Below are 22,898 nucleotides of genomic sequence, written 5' to 3' on the forward strand. Positions count from 1 at the left end.
GCTGGCTCTGTGTAATCCTTATCAAACAACCATTGCATGAAATCTATTAAATGTTTGTTCATTTTAGGTCACTTGTTTAGTGTACGACACAGTGAGACTAGGTGACTGGCTGCTAGTGTCTTGATGTTAGGGAGGCGACATCTTGGTGAGCAGAAGGGAAGTGGGGCTATCCAGATGTATGTGTCATTTTGGTTGAATTCTCCTTCCATGATTTGTAAGAAGGACTGGTCCTCTAGAGAGGGTTCTAGATGTCATCATTCTCACTGTGCTGAAAAACAGATTTCCCCATTGTATTGATCTAAACCGCCTTTACAGAACTGTGCGTGTTCCACAGTTGACTGTGAGGCTAGAACCATACCTTCACTTGGAAGCTGTTCTGACAAGGTGAGAACAGGCTTGGATGGCCATTCTCTAATGTTTGTTCTGAAGGCACCCACTGATGTAGGCTTGTGGGCTCCCTTGAGTCAGACTTCATCCATAATGACCCATCCTAGCCTCCGGGCAAATGGGGTGTTTAAAGGTCCATTAAACTGCTCCTGTACCTTATGTGCTTGAATAAAGTGTCGTCCAAGTAATACAAGGATGTCAGCATCAGAGTTGAGTGGTTTGATTTTTCCTGCTATGTGCTTTAGTTCTGCAGTAGTGCAGGCAACATCAGGAGTTGGAATTTCAGACCGGCTATCTGGTAGTATGTTGCACTTGATCAGAGTAGGCAGACCGTTGGCTGACTCTATGATGAAGTCACTTGTTCTGTGGCCTGTTGTTTTAAACCATCCTGTACACGTCTTTAGTGTTTATGTAGCTAGGTTTTCCATTGAAACATTGAAGGTGTCAAAAAAGGCAGACATTGCTAAATACCTATTACTTTGATCATTCATAATGGCATAAGCCTTGATTTTCATATCAGGCTGTCATTTGGGATACACACTGACAAGGCATATTTTAGACCAGGAGCGCCCCCCACTTTGATTTCCACACATCTGAGTACATGTGGAGGTGGCTTCAGCTCTGGCCATGTCTATGTTTTCCTTCCTACCATGGCCTAAGGTAGTGCTGACATTTTGTGCTGTCTGTGGTGCTGGTCCTGCATGAGGTGCAGCAATGTGCTTTTCACTCTTAACTCTGAACAGCTGATTTCTGCCTTATAGTTCCTTGCTTGATGACTGCATGAATCACAACATCTGAAGCAAATATTACATTCCTTGGGGAATGCTTTGTGTTTATTTAAATGTTTTTTTTTCTCTAAAAGCCCTGCACTTCATAAGGGGATGAGATTTCTGGATCATTCTAGCTAGCTAACGAGCTAACATGCTAACTGTAGTGGGCTAAATCGCGAATGCCTGTGCCATTATGCTAACAGCAAACTAAAAAAGATTATAGTGTTTTATACAGTGAAAACAAATCACAATAAAGGCATTTTTTGTTTCTTAATCCATTCATCCATTTTATGCTACTTATCAAGATCCAAGTCAGATTAATTTAATTAATCATATCATAACAAAAATGCTGTTATAAAATTACAAAAAAGCTTCCCTGCTGGGAAGTACTGAAAAATTTGATACAATAATAAATCGTGTGTGTGTGTATTCAAATTCATTCTATGTGGTATTAAAAAGATCTTAAAGAGTTTTATATTTAACTTGAAACCTACACTGTAGCTGCTGTAAAGTTATAGAAAAAAAGGAGCAGTGGTAAATGAATGATTCAGGGGCCAAGAGTTGGACAGGGGCCCTAGATCATACCAGGGATTTACTGTTTCAGGGGACATAGAATTTCTAGCACCCAGCCTGGAAAGTAAAAGAGACACGTGTTATATACTACAAAATTTAACCTCTAATCACCAGGTGACCACAACAGTTCAGTTTGTCATTGGCTGTGTTTAAATGTCAGGCTAACTCTCGCAATGGTCATATGGTGGTTAGTGTTTTTAGTTGTTTACATGACCTTTTGGCCCCTCTGTGACTGAATCTCTGTTGACTGGAGGTTAAGATTTAAGTAGTTAGCAGAGTTTTGCCCCTCCCTCAGGTAACCTTAATTTTTTAGAAAACACCTGAACAGCTGTTTCTAATGTCTTATTTTCATACATTAGAAAAACAGAAATTCTGGTTTCATACCTCTAACTGAAATTCAACTAGTCATATTTTCTTCAGTTGTTATCAACATGTGGCTTAGCAGATATGTATACATGAGATGGTCAAAAAGATTATTAACGGAGGTGTTTTTTGATGCTTTTTCCACCCCATTTATACACATGACAGGGGGATAATATTAAAAACACCTCTCAATATAATGCAGTTAAAACCACTACTAAGTACCACCTCAATAGTAAACAAACAGTTGAATTAAGTCCTCTCTGTCAGTGTCAACAAAAATGGAAAATGATGAGCATCTTAAGGGATTTCACAGGATTGCATAAAATAACACAGTTGTATCTAAATAAGTAGCCACTGAGTGTAGTCATGGCTTACTGGGACACCTTAATAGGGCAGAGCCATTTTTAATGTTATTAGTAACAGCTGTGCTTTTCCTACTAAGACAAGTTGAAAAATCTGTTGTGAAAGGCCTGTTGAATGACACTAACATTCAAATGAGTACCATAGCAATGTAATGTACAATATGTAATGTATGCAGTATGTATGTAATTATATTAACTGAAAAGTGTGTGTGTGTGTGTGTGTGTGTGTGTGTGTGTGTGTGTGTGTGTGTGTGTGTGTGTCTTCCCCAGCATTTGATGAGCTAGTAGAAGCCTACTCAGAGCAGGTCAGAGGTTTATTAGATGGAGGAGCAGACGTCCTCCTGGTTGAAACCATTTTCGACACTGCCAACGCTAAGGTAGCCCCATATGACTGGAGTAAATGTGTTAATCAATTAATTTAATTTATTTTGTTAGATTAATTGTCTAAGCACCTTTAAAGTTTCACCTTTCTCAATTATTATAATCATTCTAAGATATTACAAAACATTTAGGGGGTTCAGAACTGTACAGTAATGGGACCACAGTAATTTGATATTGATTCTTTCAGTTCAAGTTTTCTGAATACTACATTGCACAAAAATATCAGACTAGTTAGATTATAATCACTTATTAACGGTGTACTGTACAGTGTAAGTTTTTCCACTATAAAAATGCTGTATACATATAATTCTCTGTATTAGTTATAGTTTACATACGCTAACGTCTTTGACCACAACTCTGTTGAGGTGGTCTCTGATAAACTGTTTTTTATAGACACCTGCCTGCAAATTAGAAAAGTAATTTCAGTGGAGAAGTTATACATTTAACTTTGCTGTCTGAAGATTACGTGACCTAATGTTTTATATGCAGGGATTGATGTGTCTGTCAATTTATTTTTCCTTCTATAGGCTGCCTTGTTCTCCATCGACCTGCTGTTTGAAAAGAGCTATGAAAGAAAACCTATATTTGTATGTTTGTTTTGTATTATATTAAAACCACATTTTCCACAGATTCATTTAACAGCAGAATTAATTTATATCTAAAATCAAGGATCTGACCAATTTTGCATTAAAAAAAATTGTAAAAAAAAAAAAAGGATGGACATTTGTCCACTATCTTAGGTGTCTTGGGGCTAACAACAGATGAATGTGTTTTCTAGGGTTTAATTGAGTTTATATTTAAATATTTCTGTTGCCCTCTTGTCCCACTCACGATCTAGATCTCAGGGACCATTGTTGACCGGAGTGGAAGAACTCTGTCTGGTCAGACAGGAGAGGCTTTTGTAGTGAGTGTATCCCATGCTAAACCACTATGGTGAGTTACTGTACCTTACACCTAACCACACTTACTATGTCATATTATTAGAGTCTTGACAATAACACAACTGTGTTCTGTGTTCTGACTATTACTGGTTTTCTCCCTCTCTGTGTTGCAGTATTGCTCTGAGGTCCAGACTCTTACTGGTTTTATCCCTCTCTGTGTAGTAGTATGGGTTTGAAACCCAGTCTCTTACTGGTTTTATCCCTCTCTGTGTTGCAGTATTGGTCTGAACTGTGCTTTGGGGGCGACAGAAATGAGACCATTCATTGAGGCCATTGGAAAAAGCACCACAGCTTTCATTATCTGTTATCCCAATGCAGGTAACCCACACTCAGTCTAAACAACTACATATCTTCAACAAAGTACAGGCCTGAAAAATCTTATGGTTAAAATGTCATTACAAAGCACTCAGGGCTTAAATCCAGATTTTACATACAAAGGTTTGGGCTACTCTGCTCAAAGTATATGTTAGAATGTCTGATTACAGCAGATGAACAGAGTATACAGAGGCTGGAGTGTGCCACCATGGTCATTATCAAATTTTTCAGTGTTTAATTAATAAGTTAGAAAACAGTTAGAAAAAACAATTGCTCACAGCAGTCACACTACTGTTATCTTGGCTCTTTATTCTTCTTCCTTCTATTTTCTTGCGTCCGTTTTTTGACGCACTTCTAGTCCTGCTCGCTTGCAACTAGAAACATGGTTCCAAACCTAAAAAGTAAAGCTTTTCCTCAAAACCTGCTCAACTTGGAAACATGCTATATATTCTCATTGTTTTTAAGGCAAACACTTTTTTTTTTTTCAACAAAATGTGAAGCTGTGAAGTTCAACAGTGGTTTCATGTCAAAGGCTCTGTGGATAAGCCCATCCACCAATTAAGCTCCATTTTAGGGTGCAAGAGGTTCTGAGCTCTATCCTCAGCTTGGGCAAGAGTGTTGTTTGGACACAACTTCCAACTTTTCAAGACTGTGTGGCTCACACAGTTTTATGTTGGTTGTGCTTAATGAATGCCAAGACAATGTTGAGTCCCTACTGCCATTGCCACCTGTAATAAATGTACAAGTTTTTTGTCTAAATTTCTAAATTTAATGATTGTCTACATGGATATCAGTATTTCATAAGAGTAGTCATATTCTTTTTTTTTTAAATTTGGTTGACTTATGTTATGTTACTCCAACAGTGGGCTAGACATCACAGATATTAAATTTATAACAAAACAGTGGTGTGTCAGCCATTTGTGGTCATTGGGTACAATCTTTTGCTTCATTGGTGGCATTTCATGTCCCTAAAAGGGGTCAGATTAGTAAACAAGTGTTTACTAATTAGTAATTTGTGTAACTGGACTCGTTACTGTGCTAAATAATAAAATACTGATTATAAAAAAGGTCCTGATTTTGAACCCACTCAGGGGCATGTGTTGTGGATTGTAAAATATTTCACACTTTGGGCAAACTCACAATGAATGGCAAACGTATCTTCTAAAGTAATGGTTTGTAGATGTTGAATAGTTTTCTCCTGCTGTCAGCGCTGATAGTCCTGTGGTTATAGCTATAGTCTATGAATGACACACTGGTTAGCAGCACAATAATTCATGCAACGGGGGCAGCAGCTTTCAGCAATCACGCTGCATTTTCTTCAGGAAATTCTAGTTATTGTGTGATTGCTGACAAATCAAACCATTGATTTTCATGATTTGCCTGGTCTATTTTAATGGATTATTTTTGAACTATATTCATCCAATCCTTGACTGTTGCATCGATTTTATCACACTGAGGCCCCACTGTTCTATCCTGGGAGACTCCAACCATGTTGCGGAGGCACCGACACTTTCACTTACCCTGCAGTTACATTTTATATCAGTGCCAACACTCACCTGTCCTCCGGACTGCTCTGGATGCCTTTGTCTCAGTCAAAATATCACTGAGCTCAAAGGTTGGATCTCCAATCTCTACCAGATCCAAGAGGATGAGTGACTCCTGAACTTGCTGGCCGCAGAAGTCTCCTGCATTTTCAGCTACACCACCACGCTGTAATCACGGAGCCAGAGCTGCTGACCGTCAAATCATTCCAAGAGGAGGACCCCTGGCCCAGCACCACTGGGGTCTGTCCAGCTGAGTAACAGGTTTGATGTGCTGGGGAAGCTGGAGCAACATCTGTCCACTGTCGGTGTGGAGCCAGTCCACAGCCAGTCAAGCAGCGCTTCTTGTCCCCGTACACAACAGCAGCACTCTACCTCCAGGGTGACTAGGTCCAAGTCCACAAAACAACACCCACGTCAGGTCAAAACCCTGGTCATAGGTGACTCCATCATCAGGAATGTTAAGATAAACTCTGCAATTACTTGTTGTGTCCCAGGTTCCACAGTCCAAGATACAGAAAACAAAGCTATTGAGATTCTTGCTAATCAACCGGACATTGCCAAAGTAATTGTCTACGTAGGTACTGATTGAAAAGTGCCTTTGACACATTCCCCTATTCCTGACAGTTCTTTTCATAATAGGTCAACAATTAATTTTGAACCTGTAAACTCATCCTGCAATATAGCCAAGATTCCAGTCCATGTAACTAAAGATGCCATTTTTAAAATCTAATTTGACAAATTCTCAGATTCCTAAAAGATCTAAACTCCTAATTCACAGTGGACCAAATTTTATGCATCCCTGCATCAATGGGTTGTTGCCAACTACTTACAGTATAAAAAGGACAGTAAATCCTCGAATGGCACTTTTAAGTATCAGGTAGCTCATCAATAAAACTTTAATAAATGATCTTATTTTAGAGCGTCAGTTTGACTGCCTATTTTTAACTGAAACCTGGCTAAACACAGACAAATCTGCTACTCTTATTAAAACTGCCCTGCAAAATTACAATTTCTCCTATTCCGTTTGACAAGGGGAAGAGAGGTGAAGGGACAGCTGCCATAGGTACTGATATTCTGAGGCCAAGGGATATTTCTTCTGATGTTTTTAGTTAATTTAAGTATCATGCTGTCATATTGGAATGTCAGGTACCCATTCTTGCAGTTACTGTCTATAGACCACCGAAATATTGGCCAAATTTCTTGTCTGATTTCTCTTTATTCTTTTATCTATCATCAGCTCTAATTATGACAATATAATAATTTTTGGAGACTTTAATTAACACATTGACAATAAGACAGACAAAAAAGCGAATGACTTTTAAGATCTATTGGAAGATGTGAGCTTCGTGCAACATGGTTATGAACCAACTCATAGCTGGGGTCATATCTTAGACCATGTCATTCCACGGGGACTGGTGACATTTCATCAGTTTTGGATGTGGTTCTTTCTGATCTTTACTTAATTGAATTCACTGTCTCTCCTGATAGGCTGCATGGTAATTCTAGACACACTGTAAAAAGATGATTTCTTACATCTGAAATGGCAGAAAATTTTATATTGCATATAAATAATAGGCCCACGGCTTTGCCAACTCTCCCTGCATCTGTTGATGATCTAATGGATAATTTAAATACAAAACTACAATCATCTGGCTCATATTGCCCCAGTCAGGTACAAAAAAATTCTTCAAAAACAAAAATCACCATAGAGAAAACATAATATCAGCCAACTCAAAAGAAACTGAACGGAGAAACTTCAGGTCCACCATTTTAAAAGAACTCCTAAAAAAATACAATTCAGCGGTCAGATACACTAGGCCATCTTATTTCTCTGAACTTATAAATAGGAATTCTAATAATCCAAGGGTTTTATTTTCAACTGTTGATAGTCTCATAAACCCTGGTCGTAACTAATACCCAGATTACCTGTGCACTACTAAATGCAATGAATTTTCTGCCTATTTTAGGAATAAGATCTTGGCAATTAGAATGAATATTATTCAGAAAAGGCTGGACAATCTACCACAAAGTATTGGTCCAAAATTCAAATGCACTATGCACTTCTTTACATCAGTGAACTTGGAATTGATCAAGAAAGTCGTTTGTGAGTTAAAATCCTCTACCTGTGCCTTTGATCCCATTCCCATCACTTTGTTTTTAACTCTTTTGCAAAGGAAGTTTGAATAAAAATTAATCACTTGCTATTCACAGGCACCTTTCTTACAGCTTTTAAAACGACTTTAATTAAACCACTGCTTAAAAAACACAATTTAGATTGGTGTCATCTTTAACTACAGACCAATCTCCAACCTGCCTTTTCTGAGTAAAATTTAGAAAAAATAGTTTTTAAACAGCTGAATGATTTCCTCTGTATTAAAGCTACAACACTGAAAGTTGGGGTACAGCTTCCCCATATTTAACTGCTTCACATACTCAAAAATAGTAGTGATAGCACATACATGTAGTGAGAAATGAGCTAATAAATATTGCAAAAAGTTTTGGCCAAAGATTGGCAACCGTGAGGCGTACTTCAAAAATTCTGTCTATGGAGTCAGTGGATGAGGCTAAAGAGATTTATATAAGCCAAACCCAATTGCGTCGTAAAACTTTTTTTCGCCACTGTGAATTTTTTGCAAGACATACTTTTGAAAACTTGTAAATCTTTCATCCAACACTCACCAAACTTGGTACATACCATTGTTTGGATGACACCAAACACTGCCCATATGTTTGATTTATCATGTATCACTTGTCCATGATTGGCTAACAAACTTTTGTGGGTGTGATCAAGTTATTCAATCTGCTATAACTCTTAAATGCTTCATGGAATTGCAACCAAATTTTACTCAATTATACAGACTGAGACAATGAACAAGACCACAATAGGGCGTTATAGTAATAAAAAATCGTTTAATACAAATCGCTACTACTGGCACATAGTGATGGCTAGAAACATGGTTCTACTTTTAAAAATGTCAGACATGACCGGCCATATTAGCTTTTAAACAGATTGCTGATATGATTTATTAAATTGTTAACGAGGAGTGCATAAAATCACGAATATCTCAAAAACTGGCTGCAGAATTGAAACTTGACAGACAGCTGACTACTGGTGAAAAGCTTCACATAGTCAAAAGTTGTGGCAATACCATCACTGTGTGGCCAGTTATTGATGTTTTATTTAACTAATACTTTTATCCTTATATTTTCCCTATACGTTCATGTCCTTTCCTTTGACCATGATAATGTCTTTTTTCACACATCAATCACCGCAATCAACAGCAGCGGATACAGCAGTAATGCTTTTTCTTCAGAAAATGCAGATGTTCTAGTAAGTGTGAATGCTGAATCAGCATTATCCTGCTCTGCCATTTTCTTTATTATTGGTGGGATTGCTGCACAAGTACTGTACATATGCTTATTTCTGACCATTGTTTAGTTTATCATGGTGGTCTATGGAAGAAGGTCTCAGCTGTTCTGGTTTTCTAAGATTTTTGTACTTCAGCTCTTGTAGCTCCCACATCTCTCATTTCTCACACAGAATTTATACCTCAAATTATAGACAAATTTGTGCTCTTTGACGTAGTGTGACTATTTAAGCAATAGGACTTACGGCTCTTGAATTGTCAGCCTTTGAGCACAAGAGGAGCCCTCAACTGCTCCAAACACTCCAATGTTAACTCTTGAGCAAAAACACAATTGTGGGCATTTTCATAACTGCGACATCTCAGCCATTTTTCACATTATCTACAAAAGTCTCCTGATGCTGACTGTGAAGAAATTTCAACGGTATCAAGTATAGTTTCTGTTTTTATAGTTTTTGTTTGAGTGGTACCTCAGTGGGCCTCTCCTCCTGTTATCACTAGTTTTGCCTAACAATAACATTAAGCTGTTTCTACCTCAACACATACAAACTCATACAAACACACACACATAACTGAGACCTATTTCCTATATGGGGGCAGCTGTGGCTCAGGAGGTAGAGCAGAAAATCGGTGGTTCGATCCCTGGCTTCTCCAGTATGCATGTTAAAGTTTCCCTGGGCAAGATACTGAACCCCAATTTGCTCCCGATGTATCGTCTGTGTGTGTGTGTGTGTGTGTGTGTGTGTGTGTGTGTGTGTGTGTGTGGAAACTCGCAGTATGTATAGAAAAAAACGCTGTATGAATGTGTATGTGAATAGGTGAAAGTAGCCGTAGTGTAAATCGCTTTGAGCGGTCGATAAGACTAGAAAAGTGCTATATAAGTGCAGTCCATTTACCATCTTTCCATTTTAAGTGTTAAGAAATTCAAACCTTCAGCTGTTTCAGGGTGCAGTTCATCTGTTTCATATTAATACAAAGAATTTCTTCTTTCACAGTTTTAAGGCATTTTACCTCTACTTCTGGCTTTGGTAGTATATCATTTGCCTTTCAGCAACATGTTTCAGCTCTCAGCTTCTTGAGCTAATGGACTTCATCTACTTGCTCCAGTTTTACATTTCAGCTTCCAGGTTTTCAAAGCAATACATTTAAGTTAATATCAACTAGGTTTTCAGCTTTCAGCTTCCAATTTATATCAGCTTTCATCTCCCATGTCTTGTTTCATCATTTCAGCTTTTTTCAGCATTGCTTCAGCAATTTCCTTCAGCTTTCAGCATTCACACTGCATTTTCTTCAGGGAATGCAATTTCTGGTTGTTTTTATTACTCTTTTTCCGTACAAAATTGTGGCACGTAAACTCATCCCGCTGTTTTGAGAAAACCCAAGCAAATTATACATCAAAATGTGTGGTTCGATCGGGAATACTGTGCAGTGACCTAATGTAGCAATTTGAGCAAGTCGTGAAAAGCTGTGAAAATTTTCCCATAGAAAATGAATGGGAAGTCGTCATGAAAATGATTAAACCAAATGGGTGTGTATTGTGTGAAATTTTGTAATGTTGAGAGCTAGAGTGCGTGACAGCATCCACACTCTAACTGCCATCCCTGAAACTCTTTCAACCACTATTAAATCCCACAGTTTCCAAGCTTCATGGACAATTGATATATAAAAACTTTTGAAGAAAACAAAAACGGAGATGATGGGAGTTTGCAGCAATGTAGCAATCACACCATACTGGACCTGCCAGTATCCCTTCAGTAGGTCAAACTTGCTCACAAACTTAGCAACCCCACTTAGTCAATGCAATCTTCTATCCAGCGAAGCGGAAAAGAATTGGTTTTTGTCAAATTATTCACCTTAACTCACCCTCCTTGCAAAATCTGGGAGTGTTATTGGACTTTGGCAAAAGCAGGCAAGGCGATGCAAGGCTCTGTGATACCATTACCATGCATATATTTAACCTCAGCACCAAGACCTTTTTACGGGAGAACACGATAAAACCTGTGCTTAATAGGTTTAAAATCCCCAAAATCTATATTGTGCTCAACCAAATGTGTGCGAGCAGGTGTATCATCAAACAGACATGGCTATTGCTTAATCAAGTCAATTAATTGACTATGCTTGGACATCTCCAAATGGCTCAACAAGCCATCCAGAATCAGCAGAAACTACAGGTTTTTAAGACGACCATAAAGTACAGTTTCATAGGGGCCTGACAAGTCCTCTCCCCTTGCCCTGCCATAGCATGAGGGGGACACAGACACAGACAAGCAAGCTAGAAGTCCACCGGATACCTGTGCTTCCTGATTGGCTGACTGATGTACACAGGAATAGTATCGTTTTAACAAATTAACAACGTAACATGACAAAGCTGAGTAGATGATCTATGATTGGCAGTAGCTATCTCATAGTTCTGATCTGACACTTTCTTCACAACTGAATATGGACCACAGAACCTAGCCTGAAATGGAGAGGTATTAATGGGTAACAGAGCAAGTACCTGATCTCCTGGGTGGAAAACATGATTCTCAACCTGGTGATCATGAAGTTTTTTCCTCTTGACCCGTGCAGATGCCAACCTGTCCCTGGCCACTTCCTGGGCTTTATACAGCCTATACCTAAAGCCATTCACATACTCAATAAGGTTTTGTGATGGTTGTGGCTCTTTCCGGATGTCCTGCAAAAGTGCCAAGGGACCCCTATGGTACGGCTAAACACAAGGCCGTTAGGGTTAAAGTCCGTGCTCTCCTGGAGCACCTCCCTGGCAGCTAACAACAACCAGGGTAAACCCTCTTCCCAGCCTCTGTTCATTTGGGTACAGTATGCATGCAACATTGAGTTAAGCGTTTGATGAAAACGCTCCAATTCGTCTTGGCTCTTTGTATGATAAGCAGATGTCTGATTGTGATCAATGCGCAGTTGCTTTATAATCTGTGCAAACGAATGAGACGAAAGTTTGACCCCTGATCAGACTGAATGACTGGGAACACAGATAGGAAGAGACTGTGACAATGCACACACCACAGACCTGGCTGTAATTGTATGCAAGGGGTACGCAGCCATGTACCTTATGCTCTGACACATCACTGTTAGCAGGTAACTAGCACCCAATTTAGATGGAGGCAGTGGTCCTAGACAGTCAATAATGTGATGTTAAAAGGCTGACCTATAGCTGGTATTGGACACAGTGGAGCAGGCTTGAGGCTCTGATTAGGCTTTCTGGTTAGCTGACACGCTTTAGCTGATTTTATGGAAGCAGAAATGTCCCTATTTCAGCTGGGGCCAAAGGAAATACCTTAAGATGCTGTCATATGTTTTCTGGACACCTAATTGGCCAGACGAATTCTGGGAAATCTGAATAAACCAAACTATGAAACCAGGAAGGCACAACAACTTGGTAAATAGGTTCACCAACAAAATGATCCCGCTGAGGCACCCACTTTCTCATCAACACATTATTCTGAATGAAATAGCACTGAGCATGGTTTTTCACCTCACCAGAAGGTTGATCCATCTGCAGCAGAACCATGAGGCATGCTGCTTCTTCACCAACTCACTGTGAGAAACAGACCAAGGAATATCAGGAAGTGAAGTGTCATTATTTTCAGGGGAATTTGTCTCATCTAACTGTGGACATTTCATTGTGCGCGTCACAGTGTATGCCCTAAACACTACTGGAAACTGTGTTTCATTCTTGTCAGGCTCACTAATAACCAGGGGTGCTTGAACAATGATAGCAGGAGGTGTAACGTTAGCCCACAATCGATCTCCCGCTACAGTCATGGTTGAAATTATTGGCACCCTTGCATTTTAAGTACAGAATTTAGAATATATTCTGAAATAAAGGCAAATTAACCAATTTTATATGATCAGAATATTTAATAAAATGTCCAAAGTTTGTAAAACAACACCAAAAAAATGCTTTCATATAGTGAAATACAAAATACAGACAGAAAATTTTCACATCACAAAATTATGGGCACCTTTTTGATTAATTTAAATTAATTTTCAAACAAAATAAAATACAAATAAGACTGGCCTGTGTTTAATCTTCAGTGTTCACTTGAATTAATCAATGAATAATGGTTTTACTACATAAAAAGGGCCTGATTGTTTCCAGTGTCTTTTTCATAATGGCGAAGATAAGAGAGCTGTCCGAGAGAATCAGAAATGCTATTATAAAAAAAACATAATTCCAAAAGCTACAAGGCAATCGCCAAATATCTTGGTGATTGCCAGTTCGCAATGTTATTGAGAAGTTTCACAGTCATAAAACTGTAGACACTTCAAGGACTTGGTGCTAAGAAGAAATCAATGAGAGAAGTCTGCGACGGTTGATGCGGATTGTGGAAAAAACACCACGCAAGACATCTAAAGAGCTTTAGGCTGACCTGGAGCAATCTGGAGTGGTGGTTACAGCCCGTACCATATGCCGCACACTAAACCGAGTAGGGTTCCAAGGGCGCAGGTCAAGGAGGACACCACTATTGAAAGAAAGGCACAAAAGGCAAGACTAATATTTGCAAAAACTTCCATAGATAAGCTGCAGTCTTTTTGGGATAATGTTCTATGGTCAGATGAAACCAAAGTAGAGTTGTTTGGCGATGCAGTGCATTAGTTTGTTTATAGGCGACAAAATGAAGGCCATGAGGAAAGGAACACCCTACCTACAGAAAACCATGGTGGAGATTCTATCATGCTGGGGGGCTGTTTTAATGCCTCTGTTACTGGAAGCATTGAATGTATCAAAATAATTTTGAAATCAGAAGATTACTAAGGCATTTTAGAGTGAAATTTGTTACCTAGTGTCAAAATAGACGGTTTTAGGTGAAGGTTTTGTGTCTTTCAGCAGGACAACAACCCAAAGCACACATCCAGCAGCACGAAAGAATGGTTGAAAAGGAAAAGATGGTGTGTTTTAAATTGGCCAGCAATGAGTCCTGACCTTAATCCCATTGGAAACCTTTGGAGAGAGCCAGAATGTGCCATTGCAAGAAGGACTCTTTCAAACCTAAAACAGCTTTAACGCATAGCAATGTAAGATTGGCAGAAACTACCAGGAGAAAAGTGAAAGAAGCTTCTAGACGGCTACAATAAATGTTTACAGGCTATCATTGTTGCCACGGTTATGCAACCAAATATTAGTGAAGGGTGCCAATAATTGTGTCTTGGATACAATTTGTGTTTGTATTATTTTATGATTATACCAGTTTTGTTTTTTTAATTTTCCTTTGTGCAGTATACTTGGACTTTTTGTGAAAATATTTTTATTATACAAAATTGGTTAATTTGTATTTATTTCTGAAGATATTCTAATTTCTGTACCTAAAATTCGGGGGTGCCTATAATTTCAACCAGGATTGTATATCATTATCCCAAATCATCGCAACACCATCCATGGGCAGATCCGCATGCCCACCGCCACTGCACCCTGAAATAAATCATAAAAAAATGAATTTTATGCTGAGATAGGCTGATGCAAAATTGAATGAATTAAAAGCACCATTGTCCGAAATATTTTTACATACACTTTCTCATCACTTCCTACCAAGGAAACAAAACCTTCAATGATGAAAGGCAAGTAAAACTTCAGGTCTTGGCTAAACACCTGTGGTTTGAACTCACCAGCCTCTCCAACAACTGTGCATCTTTTCCACTGCGACTTCCCTTTCACACTCTAATTTCATGCTCAACTAAAACAACTCTTTCTGCTGTTCAAAAGCACCAGTACCAGGACTCGTTATTTACAACGGAGGTGAGCTCTTGATGCCCTCTGAGACAGGAACAGCTTCTGTAGCACCCAACAGTTTTATCTTTAACAGATTAAATTTCAGATTTGCCTTCATTGTCTCTTAAATTCTTTCAACACCAACATCAACATTGTAATAATCAACTATTTTAACCCACTGATCCTTTGTGCACTCATCTAGAAGGTCCTTTAACTGGTGCCTCTATAAATTCGTTTACATCTCATCTATACTACAAATTATCACAACTGCACAGGAGAACAAAAGACACCAATAATTTAAGGCCAATTACTGCACATAAAGGCACACACAGCCTCCAAACAGAGGTACCCTACTATCTGACTACCCAATCGTGAAAGTAGCTATACAACTCCCCTCAAGTCAATTTTGTCCTGAGCAGTTTTGGGAAAAGGGAAAAAGGAAGCTCTAACCGCCATACCCTAAAAGGTGTGGGAGTCAGGATCCTGTTGTATGAAAGTGCATGAAGGCAGTAGCTAATGTGAGGTATGTGTTGTCAGTGTAAAACAAAATAAGGTAACATAAAAGAAAGGAGCGCGCAGAGCTTGGTGAAGGGTGAAGAGGCTGCGCCTGCCGTCTGGGCAGGCAAGCTTAAGTAACTGGCCAGTTGTTCCCAGTTAACATGATGGCAACTCATCTCCACTCAGCCAAGGACCTTAGAGAGACACACACACAGTACACAGAACCAAGGCTCCGGGGCTGTCACAAGTGCACAAAGGTTAGAACCTGCAAATTGCTGCTTGCTGCTATAAATTTTTTATTTTTATTTTTTGTTGTTTTATGCTGCCACTCAAATAACTGTGAGCTGGAATGAGGTAGAAAAATGGAACTTGGCCCAATAACCGAAAATGATGTGCAAGTGCTTCCCAAGAAACATGCGCAAAAAGGCCAGATGGTGGCACTGTAATTATGGCCCCAAAACACCGTAAGTCCGGCACACAAGTTCAGCTCAATGTGCTCTACTAAAAAAGCATTTTGGACCATAAACATCCGCCATGATGGATTTTTGCTAATGTGCATAAAGTGAAAAAGAGTAAAGTGACATACTTTTTAGATTTTGACTGAATTAACACCAATTTTTTTATACAGCATTGCAGGACTGAGTTAAACAATTCTATAGGTCAAGATAGGTCAAAAATATAGCTGCCATCGACCAAAAAATATTACCAAAGGCAGGGTTTAGAAGGAAATTAGCCTTACCTCATTAATGATTTGTCCAATCATAAAAAATCTCGGTAGATATTTTCAGCCTGTGTTTGGGAACAGGTCTACCAAAGCCTGGGTTGGCTCCATAAATACTAAAAATGTGAACTCCAAAACCGCTGGACAGAATTTCACCAGTATTGGTCCACATGATCTGGGGGCAACTATTATCCAAAATCTGAGGTGCCATATTGATTGGTGCATGTGGGCATGGTCTATTCATCATTATCTTCCATTTTATTCCTTTGTTCAATTTGCTGTGACCTGGAACTACCTAGAGACATGAAACTTGGCAATGTAATGAGAAATGATATAACTCAAGCTGTCTTGGAGAAATCCTGATTAAACTCATTGGGGACATCCCGCGCTGTGTCCTGAATACAAACACCAATACGCGTAATACTTAAGTTACACACGTGAAAATAACAATAAATCAAACATGCCACACTACCTGGATCAATTGTAGCTGAAATAAGGCATAAAACAGCTTAGCATCAGCACCTTCTATTGCCTTACCCTTTTTCTCTTTTCACAACCCTGTCACTAACTATAGTGAAAGTATACTTTTGCTAATTCTTTTCTAAGGGAAATATTAACACCACTGAAGTAAATTTTTTTCATCAACAAGCTCCCCAGGGGATTTACTATATGGTTGACAAGATAAGATGTTATGTACTACATCACCACTTTTGTTTAACTTAGAATTTTTCTGCATACATTGTGATGATGATGAAACAAGTGTGGTCTCACTCCTTTCTTCAACAGAATTTAACTAGCTTAAGTGACTTTGTGTGGCTTTGTCTAGTCTGAAACCCACTAGACCTTATTCTTTAAAGTTATAGTGACAGAGACCAACATTACCCCATGAGCACGCACTTGGCGACAGTGGCAAGGAAAAACTCCCTTTTAACAGGTAGAACCGGGCTCATGGTGAGTGGCTGTCTGCTTTGACTGGTTGAGTTGAGAGAGAAAGAGAGTGGGGCACGGGAGAAGCACAGGAGGAAAGAGAAAATAGCACAATGCAGGTTCCACATAAAGATTTATAATAATAATAAGACTTATAAAATTAATAATTATGATAATACGGCTCATAATAAGGCTAATAATAATAATAATAATAATTGAAGTAGTGTGTGTTGAGCAGGATCCTGGGGGCAGTAGGTTGTTGCAGTTACAGATCCAGACTCTGCTGCTCCAGAGCCAATAATACCTGCAGAAAGCGACAAGGGGAGAGAGGAGAGAGATGAGAAAGCACTCCAGGCTCCATGCAAAGTCGAACTGACATGAATATGGTACACATGTTAAACCTCTACAAATTGAAGGCATCATTTACTTTATATTTCCATGTATTAATGACTGAAACATTTATGAGTACATGCCACATAAACATTTTGGCACCTTTTCAGACTTTTTATTGGGTGTTCAGGTTCTTAGAAACAGCTTTTAATATAATGTAATCCTATGTTCCTGTGTTCTACCACCAACACAAAATACAGCCTTAAAAATGACCATTTTCACACAGTTGAAATTATTCTGCTGATATTTGTAAGCAGCTATAGCACAGTGACCTTTGGTCTAATTTAGGTTACATCATATGTCAGATCCTCCAAGATGATGTAATGATGTCATGGTCTCTGTATGTTATTTTTTACCGCAGGGCTTCCCAACACATTTGGAGGGTATGATGAAACTCCAGAAGTAACAGCCTCCAATTTAAAGGTTCTGTTCTATTCTATTCTATTATTCTGATGTTAAGATATACAGTCAGGTCCGCAAGTATTTGGAAAGTGACACAATTTGTACACGACCACAATGGATTTGAAACAAAGCCATCATGATGTGATTGAAGAGAAGACTTTCAGCTTTAATTCAAGGGGTTTTAACAAAAATATTGCATTAACCATTTAGGAATTACAGACATTTTTAAAAATAGTCACTCATTTTCAGAGGCTCAATTGGACAAACCAACATAATTATAAATATAAAGTTAATTTTAATACTTTCATGGAAATCCTTTAGTCAATGGCTGCGTGCAGTCTGGAACCCATGGACATCACCAGATGATGAGTTTCCTCCCTTGAGATGCTTTGCTAGGCCTTCAGTTGCTGCTTGTTTGTGGGTCCTTCTGCCTTCAGTTTTGTGTTCAGTAAGTGAAAAGCATGCTCACTTGGGTTGAGGTCAGGTGACTGACTTGGCCATTGAAGAATATTCCATTTCATTGTCTTGAAAAGCTCTTGGGTTGTTTTTGCAGTTTGTTTTGAGTCATTGTCCATCTGAATTTTGAAGCACCATCCTATCAGTTTTGCAGCATTTGGCTGAATCTGAGCAGATCCCATAGCCCCATACACTTCAGGATTCATCCTGTTACTTCTATCAGCAGTCAAGTCATCAATAAACACCAGTGAAGCAGTTCCACTGGCAGCCATACATGCCTTTGCCATAACATTGCCTACACCATGTTTGACAGATGATGTGGTATGCTTTGGATCATGAACCATTCCTTTCCTCGTCCACCCCATATCAAGAGCTACGGAATGCAAATTCAAACCTTGGAATAATCTCCAGACCTTTTATCTGCTTAATTGGTCATGAAATTACGAGGGAACATGCCAGGTCTGGCCATGAAACTGATCAACTGTCAATTGTCCAATTACTTTTGAGCCTCTGAAAATGAGGGACTATGTATAAAAATGGCTGCAATTCCTAAATGGGTAATGCAATATTTTTATTAAACCTCCTAAATTAATGGTGAAAGTCTGCATTTCAGTCACATCTGGATGTTTCTTTTTTCCACATCCATTGTGGTAGTGTACAGAGGCAAAATTTCAAAAATTGTTTCACTGTCAAATAAATTCTTGGCCTTAACTGTACATTTTCATGATGACCAAGATGATCATGATGAGTAACAGTTTATTTAAAGGGGATATTGTGGCCCTTTGGCTCCAATAAAATTCACTTAATGGAAGGAGGAGGTGCTCTGTTTCACTATTTTGTCTTATAACTTCCTGTCTTTGCCATGCCTGGGAACATGTAGCTTTGTTTTTGTTGAGGTCTGCTGCTTGTAGCAAAAACATCCAGTTGTATTTTAAGAAATATTTAGCCAATTTTACAATATAAGATGTAGTGCTGAGAAAATCAGAGACTTTCTTGGTAGTCTTAAAACATCGAAAACTAAGCCAGGGAGCCTTCTTGCATGCTTTGTTCCAGGTCACCTTCTCTGTCTATACCTCCTGTCACTGTAATGTCAAACTTAAAGGCAAAATGCCAAAAAAGCAGATAAAACAAAGCAAGCACTTAGTTCTCATGAGAGAAAATCCACCACCAAAGCAATAACAGATATTGTTTAAAGTTTGGGGAAATACTCTTTTTTGCTTTCTTTCTATGCGTTGGATGAGTAGAGCTCAAGTCAGGATGTGGTTTGCCAAGCTTAGCCTGGAAGGGGGAGGAAACACCTCGCCTGGCTCGGTCCAAAGTTCCATACACCTACCAACACCTAATAAGCTTGTCATATCTCTTTTGTGTATTCCGGACACAAAAGGAAATGTAAAACTGACAGTTTTTTTGTTTTATATATTTGAGCTGTTTCTTGTCAGCCTGAAAGCAGTCTTTATGCTAAGCTAGGCTAACCCATCCAGACTCCAGCGCTGTACTTCATGCACAGATATGAGATTGACATCCATCCTCTCATCTCACTCATAGAAAGAAGGCAAATAAGCATATTTGACTAATTATTGAACTCTTCTTCCCTTTGAATGATTGTAAACTTAAAGTCAAGGATATCATTATGTGTTTTTATTGCTTCTTTTCTTTATTCTTTTCTGTGTGTGTTGTTTCTGTGATGGTTTTTTGACGCATAACTATGATGCCATTGCCAGAATTCTCTCGAAAAACAGATATTGGTCTCAAAATTCCATCCTGGTTAAATCAAAGTTAAATTCAAAATGAAAAATAGAAAAATGAAAAATATGTGCTATGTAACCCAAAGTGGCTTTGGCTGCCTCATTGCTACAGCCATGTTTGTGTATTAACTTCTGTCTACAGGCATTTGCTAGAGATGGACTAGTGAATATTGTGGGAGGCTGTTGTGGGACCACTCCAGGACATATCAGGTTACTGTCATGTTTCTGACAAGTAAATGTTTATCTTACATTTCATACAATTTTGAAAAAATTTAAAATAGTTTTGACTCCTCTCCTTCCCCTTCCATATCTTCCAGAGCCATATCTGAAGCAGTTAGACACTGCCAGCCAAGAGTTCCTGCTGCTGATATTTATCAAGACTACTTGCTACTCTCAGGTATTAAAACCTCCTGTTACCATCTGTGAAGGCTGCTGTAAAACTTGATACAAAGATGGTCACTTATACATGTGAAAATCATTTTCAGTGACACTTTACTTTTTAAACTAGTAAAATTCCTTTTTTTCTGGTTGATGATGAATATAATGTATTGTCAGTCACATACCTCAAATTATAGTACGTGGAATTATGAATAGTGAATTATTTATTTATCTTAGCTACAGAGAACCAGGCTCTTTTTGGAAACCGGCTTATATTTTAGACTGACCTTAGGTTTTATAGCTATATTTAGTTATATTTTTTTGGTTGGAAGCCTCCATGTGTCTGACCTCCTCCTGTTTCAACTTGATGTTGATGCAAATTTAACACCTTCTCGGTGTTTACCTGCTTTTGATCCTTTAGGTTTAATGTAGTTTGACAAATGCTTTTAGTACTAGCTTTTTCTGGACCTTTTGACCACATTTCGCTGTCTTCCTCATTAGACTTATTCTGTAAATGCTATGCGAAGGGGACTGGACTTCAAGGTATTTATCCTCGTGAGATCAGCAACACTTGTGAGACTTTACCCTCCTGGTCATCATGTGAGTCGTCAGGATCACATGGGTCAAGGTGTGGCTGGATGAACACCTTGAGAGTCGTTAGGGTGCCAAGTGAGTCGTTGACCCACCCTGCATTCATGTGAGTCGTTGAGACACCACCTGTCAGCCACCTACAATGCAGTTCTAAATTCAATCCCCAGACAGATGAACATCCATCCACACTGGGACTCATGTGACCAAAACGACTTACGTGAATGCAGGGTAGGTCAAGGACTCACTTGTAACCCTAACGACCCCCAAGGTGACCCGTGTGATCCTAACGACTCATATGATTACTGGGAGGGTCAATGACTCGTGACCTCAACGACTAACAAGTGTTGCTGATCTCACCAGAGGATATATACCTGGAACTCCCCACTAGTCAGTTAGACCTGAAGAAGCCGTTGGGATGAGAGGCAAAGCATATTCAAGAACTTCAAGCAAGTCCGTTTGCCTTCGCAGAGTACTTACATAATACCATGACCTGGATGACTGAGTATCTATGTCCACTCAGTGAAAAACATATCAGCAAATCTTCAAGTAAAGGTAATGAGTCAAAAGTCTGCTGATGAAAACCTTAAGATGATTACTTGCTTGCCTTGAGTTAATTGTTTCGGTCAAACTACTGTTTCCAGGGTCAGGAATAAACTCTCATCCAAAGTGTTTGTCAAGAAAACTCATCACTTCCTCCTCTGTTGTTTCATATTAAAAGCCTTCTAGCAGCTCAAAGGCTATAAACACTCCCCTTCCTGACAGTCTTTCAATTTGGAACATGAACAGGAAATGTTGAGGTTTATTGATGGTAAAGTTTTTACAGCAATTTGAAAAAAAAATGGAAAGGAGAAGGATTTGGAAATGATTTGTGAATAAAAACAATGTTTGTAGAGGAACTCAGCAGCAGAGTGGTGAGTATGAATGACTCTGTTGCTGTGTACTAATTAAATTAGACTGTGGAACTGTGGAAATGTACATTATACTGAATTAATCATATGAGCCATCATGGTACAGGTAATTACACCCTCAATGTTTTTCCCAGTGCATTGTTCAGTAACAACTGGCCTTTATTTGTTGGTGCACGATACACCCCCGACTATTATTTGATACTCACACTAAAAATGGGTGAAATTCAAAACATGTTTCAAACATATACACCAATTAAAATCTACATTTAGACATTGGAGTTTTTCTCACATTTTTATATTTAAAATTAAAATGTGGTACTCAAACCCCTGTGCCCTGCTACGGGAGAGTTTGTTCTTTCTTCAAATTCTTTCTTATCCAAAAGACAGGATTTCAGCGAGATAAAATGTGTTTTTGATTTCTAGGTTTAGAGCCGTTCAGGGTTGGCCCTTATACCAACTTTGTAAACATTGGAGAACGATGCAACGTGGCTGGGTCACGTAAATTTGCCAAGCTGATCATGGCAGGAAACTATGAGGTGAGTCGGACTTTCAGAAATTTTTTTTTTTGTTTATTTATTAATTTATTTAATTTTCAGAGATTGCAGTCAAATCTTGAGCATAGTTGAAAGTCAATATTGCTTTTAACTGTTTATTTGGTATGTGCTTCCCTCTTTGTTTTCCAGGAGGCACTAAGCATTGCTAAAGCCCAGGTGGAGATGGGAGCCCAGGTTTTGGACATAAACATGGATGAGGGGATGCTGGAGGGGCCAACGGCCATGGCCCGATTTTGTAGCTTCATTGCCTCTGAGCCAGACATTGCACGGGTGGGATTTAAAGGCAGTGGAAATTAACAAACACAATTAATCAAGAAGATATTGTGGCCATTTTACTAAATGTACAAACGTGTGCAACTATGCACAAGCAAAGTTAAAAGATCCAGAATATAATGGTGTGTCTACACAAAAAGCATTTCAGTTTTTCAGTCGTCTGTCTCACACATGTCTTATGGAACACATACGCTTCTATTTTAATTGATCCAGCTGTCTACATAGACTGTGTGACAGCCTACGTTTTACTCATAGGCATGGAAACATGACCCAAAGCGTATTTTTAGGCGTATGGTCTATTTTCTTCTTTTTAAAGGGCTTTTGTATTG

General features: G+C 38.8%; 1 protein-coding gene across 2 annotated transcripts in view; it reads left to right on the plus strand.

Annotated features, from left to right (window-relative positions):
* The window catches only part of mtr (5-methyltetrahydrofolate-homocysteine methyltransferase), a 74,383-nt gene that overhangs the window by 13,861 nt on the left and 37,624 nt on the right, over nucleotides 1–22,898 (plus strand). The window contains exons 6-14 of one of the 2 annotated variants that reach the window (XM_040135578.1): nucleotides 2,726–2,832; nucleotides 3,364–3,423; nucleotides 3,675–3,769; nucleotides 3,995–4,095; nucleotides 17,624–17,685; nucleotides 20,008–20,075; nucleotides 20,183–20,262; nucleotides 22,166–22,278; nucleotides 22,426–22,566. In XM_040135578.1, the coding sequence (XP_039991512.1) occupies nucleotides 2,726–2,832; nucleotides 3,364–3,423; nucleotides 3,675–3,769; nucleotides 3,995–4,095; nucleotides 17,624–17,685; nucleotides 20,008–20,075; nucleotides 20,183–20,262; nucleotides 22,166–22,278; nucleotides 22,426–22,566 (827 nt within the window). Of the gene's footprint in view, nucleotides 1–2,725; nucleotides 2,833–3,363; nucleotides 3,424–3,674; nucleotides 3,770–3,994; nucleotides 4,096–17,623; nucleotides 17,686–20,007; nucleotides 20,076–20,182; nucleotides 20,263–20,965; nucleotides 21,387–22,165; nucleotides 22,279–22,425; nucleotides 22,567–22,898 lie in introns of those variants that run through there. The other variant, XM_040135579.1, reaches the window with a different exon arrangement.

This window comes from Xiphias gladius, chromosome 9, assembly GCF_016859285.1.
Source record: "Xiphias gladius isolate SHS-SW01 ecotype Sanya breed wild chromosome 9, ASM1685928v1, whole genome shotgun sequence".
Lineage (NCBI taxonomy): Eukaryota > Metazoa > Chordata > Actinopteri > Istiophoriformes > Xiphiidae > Xiphias > Xiphias gladius.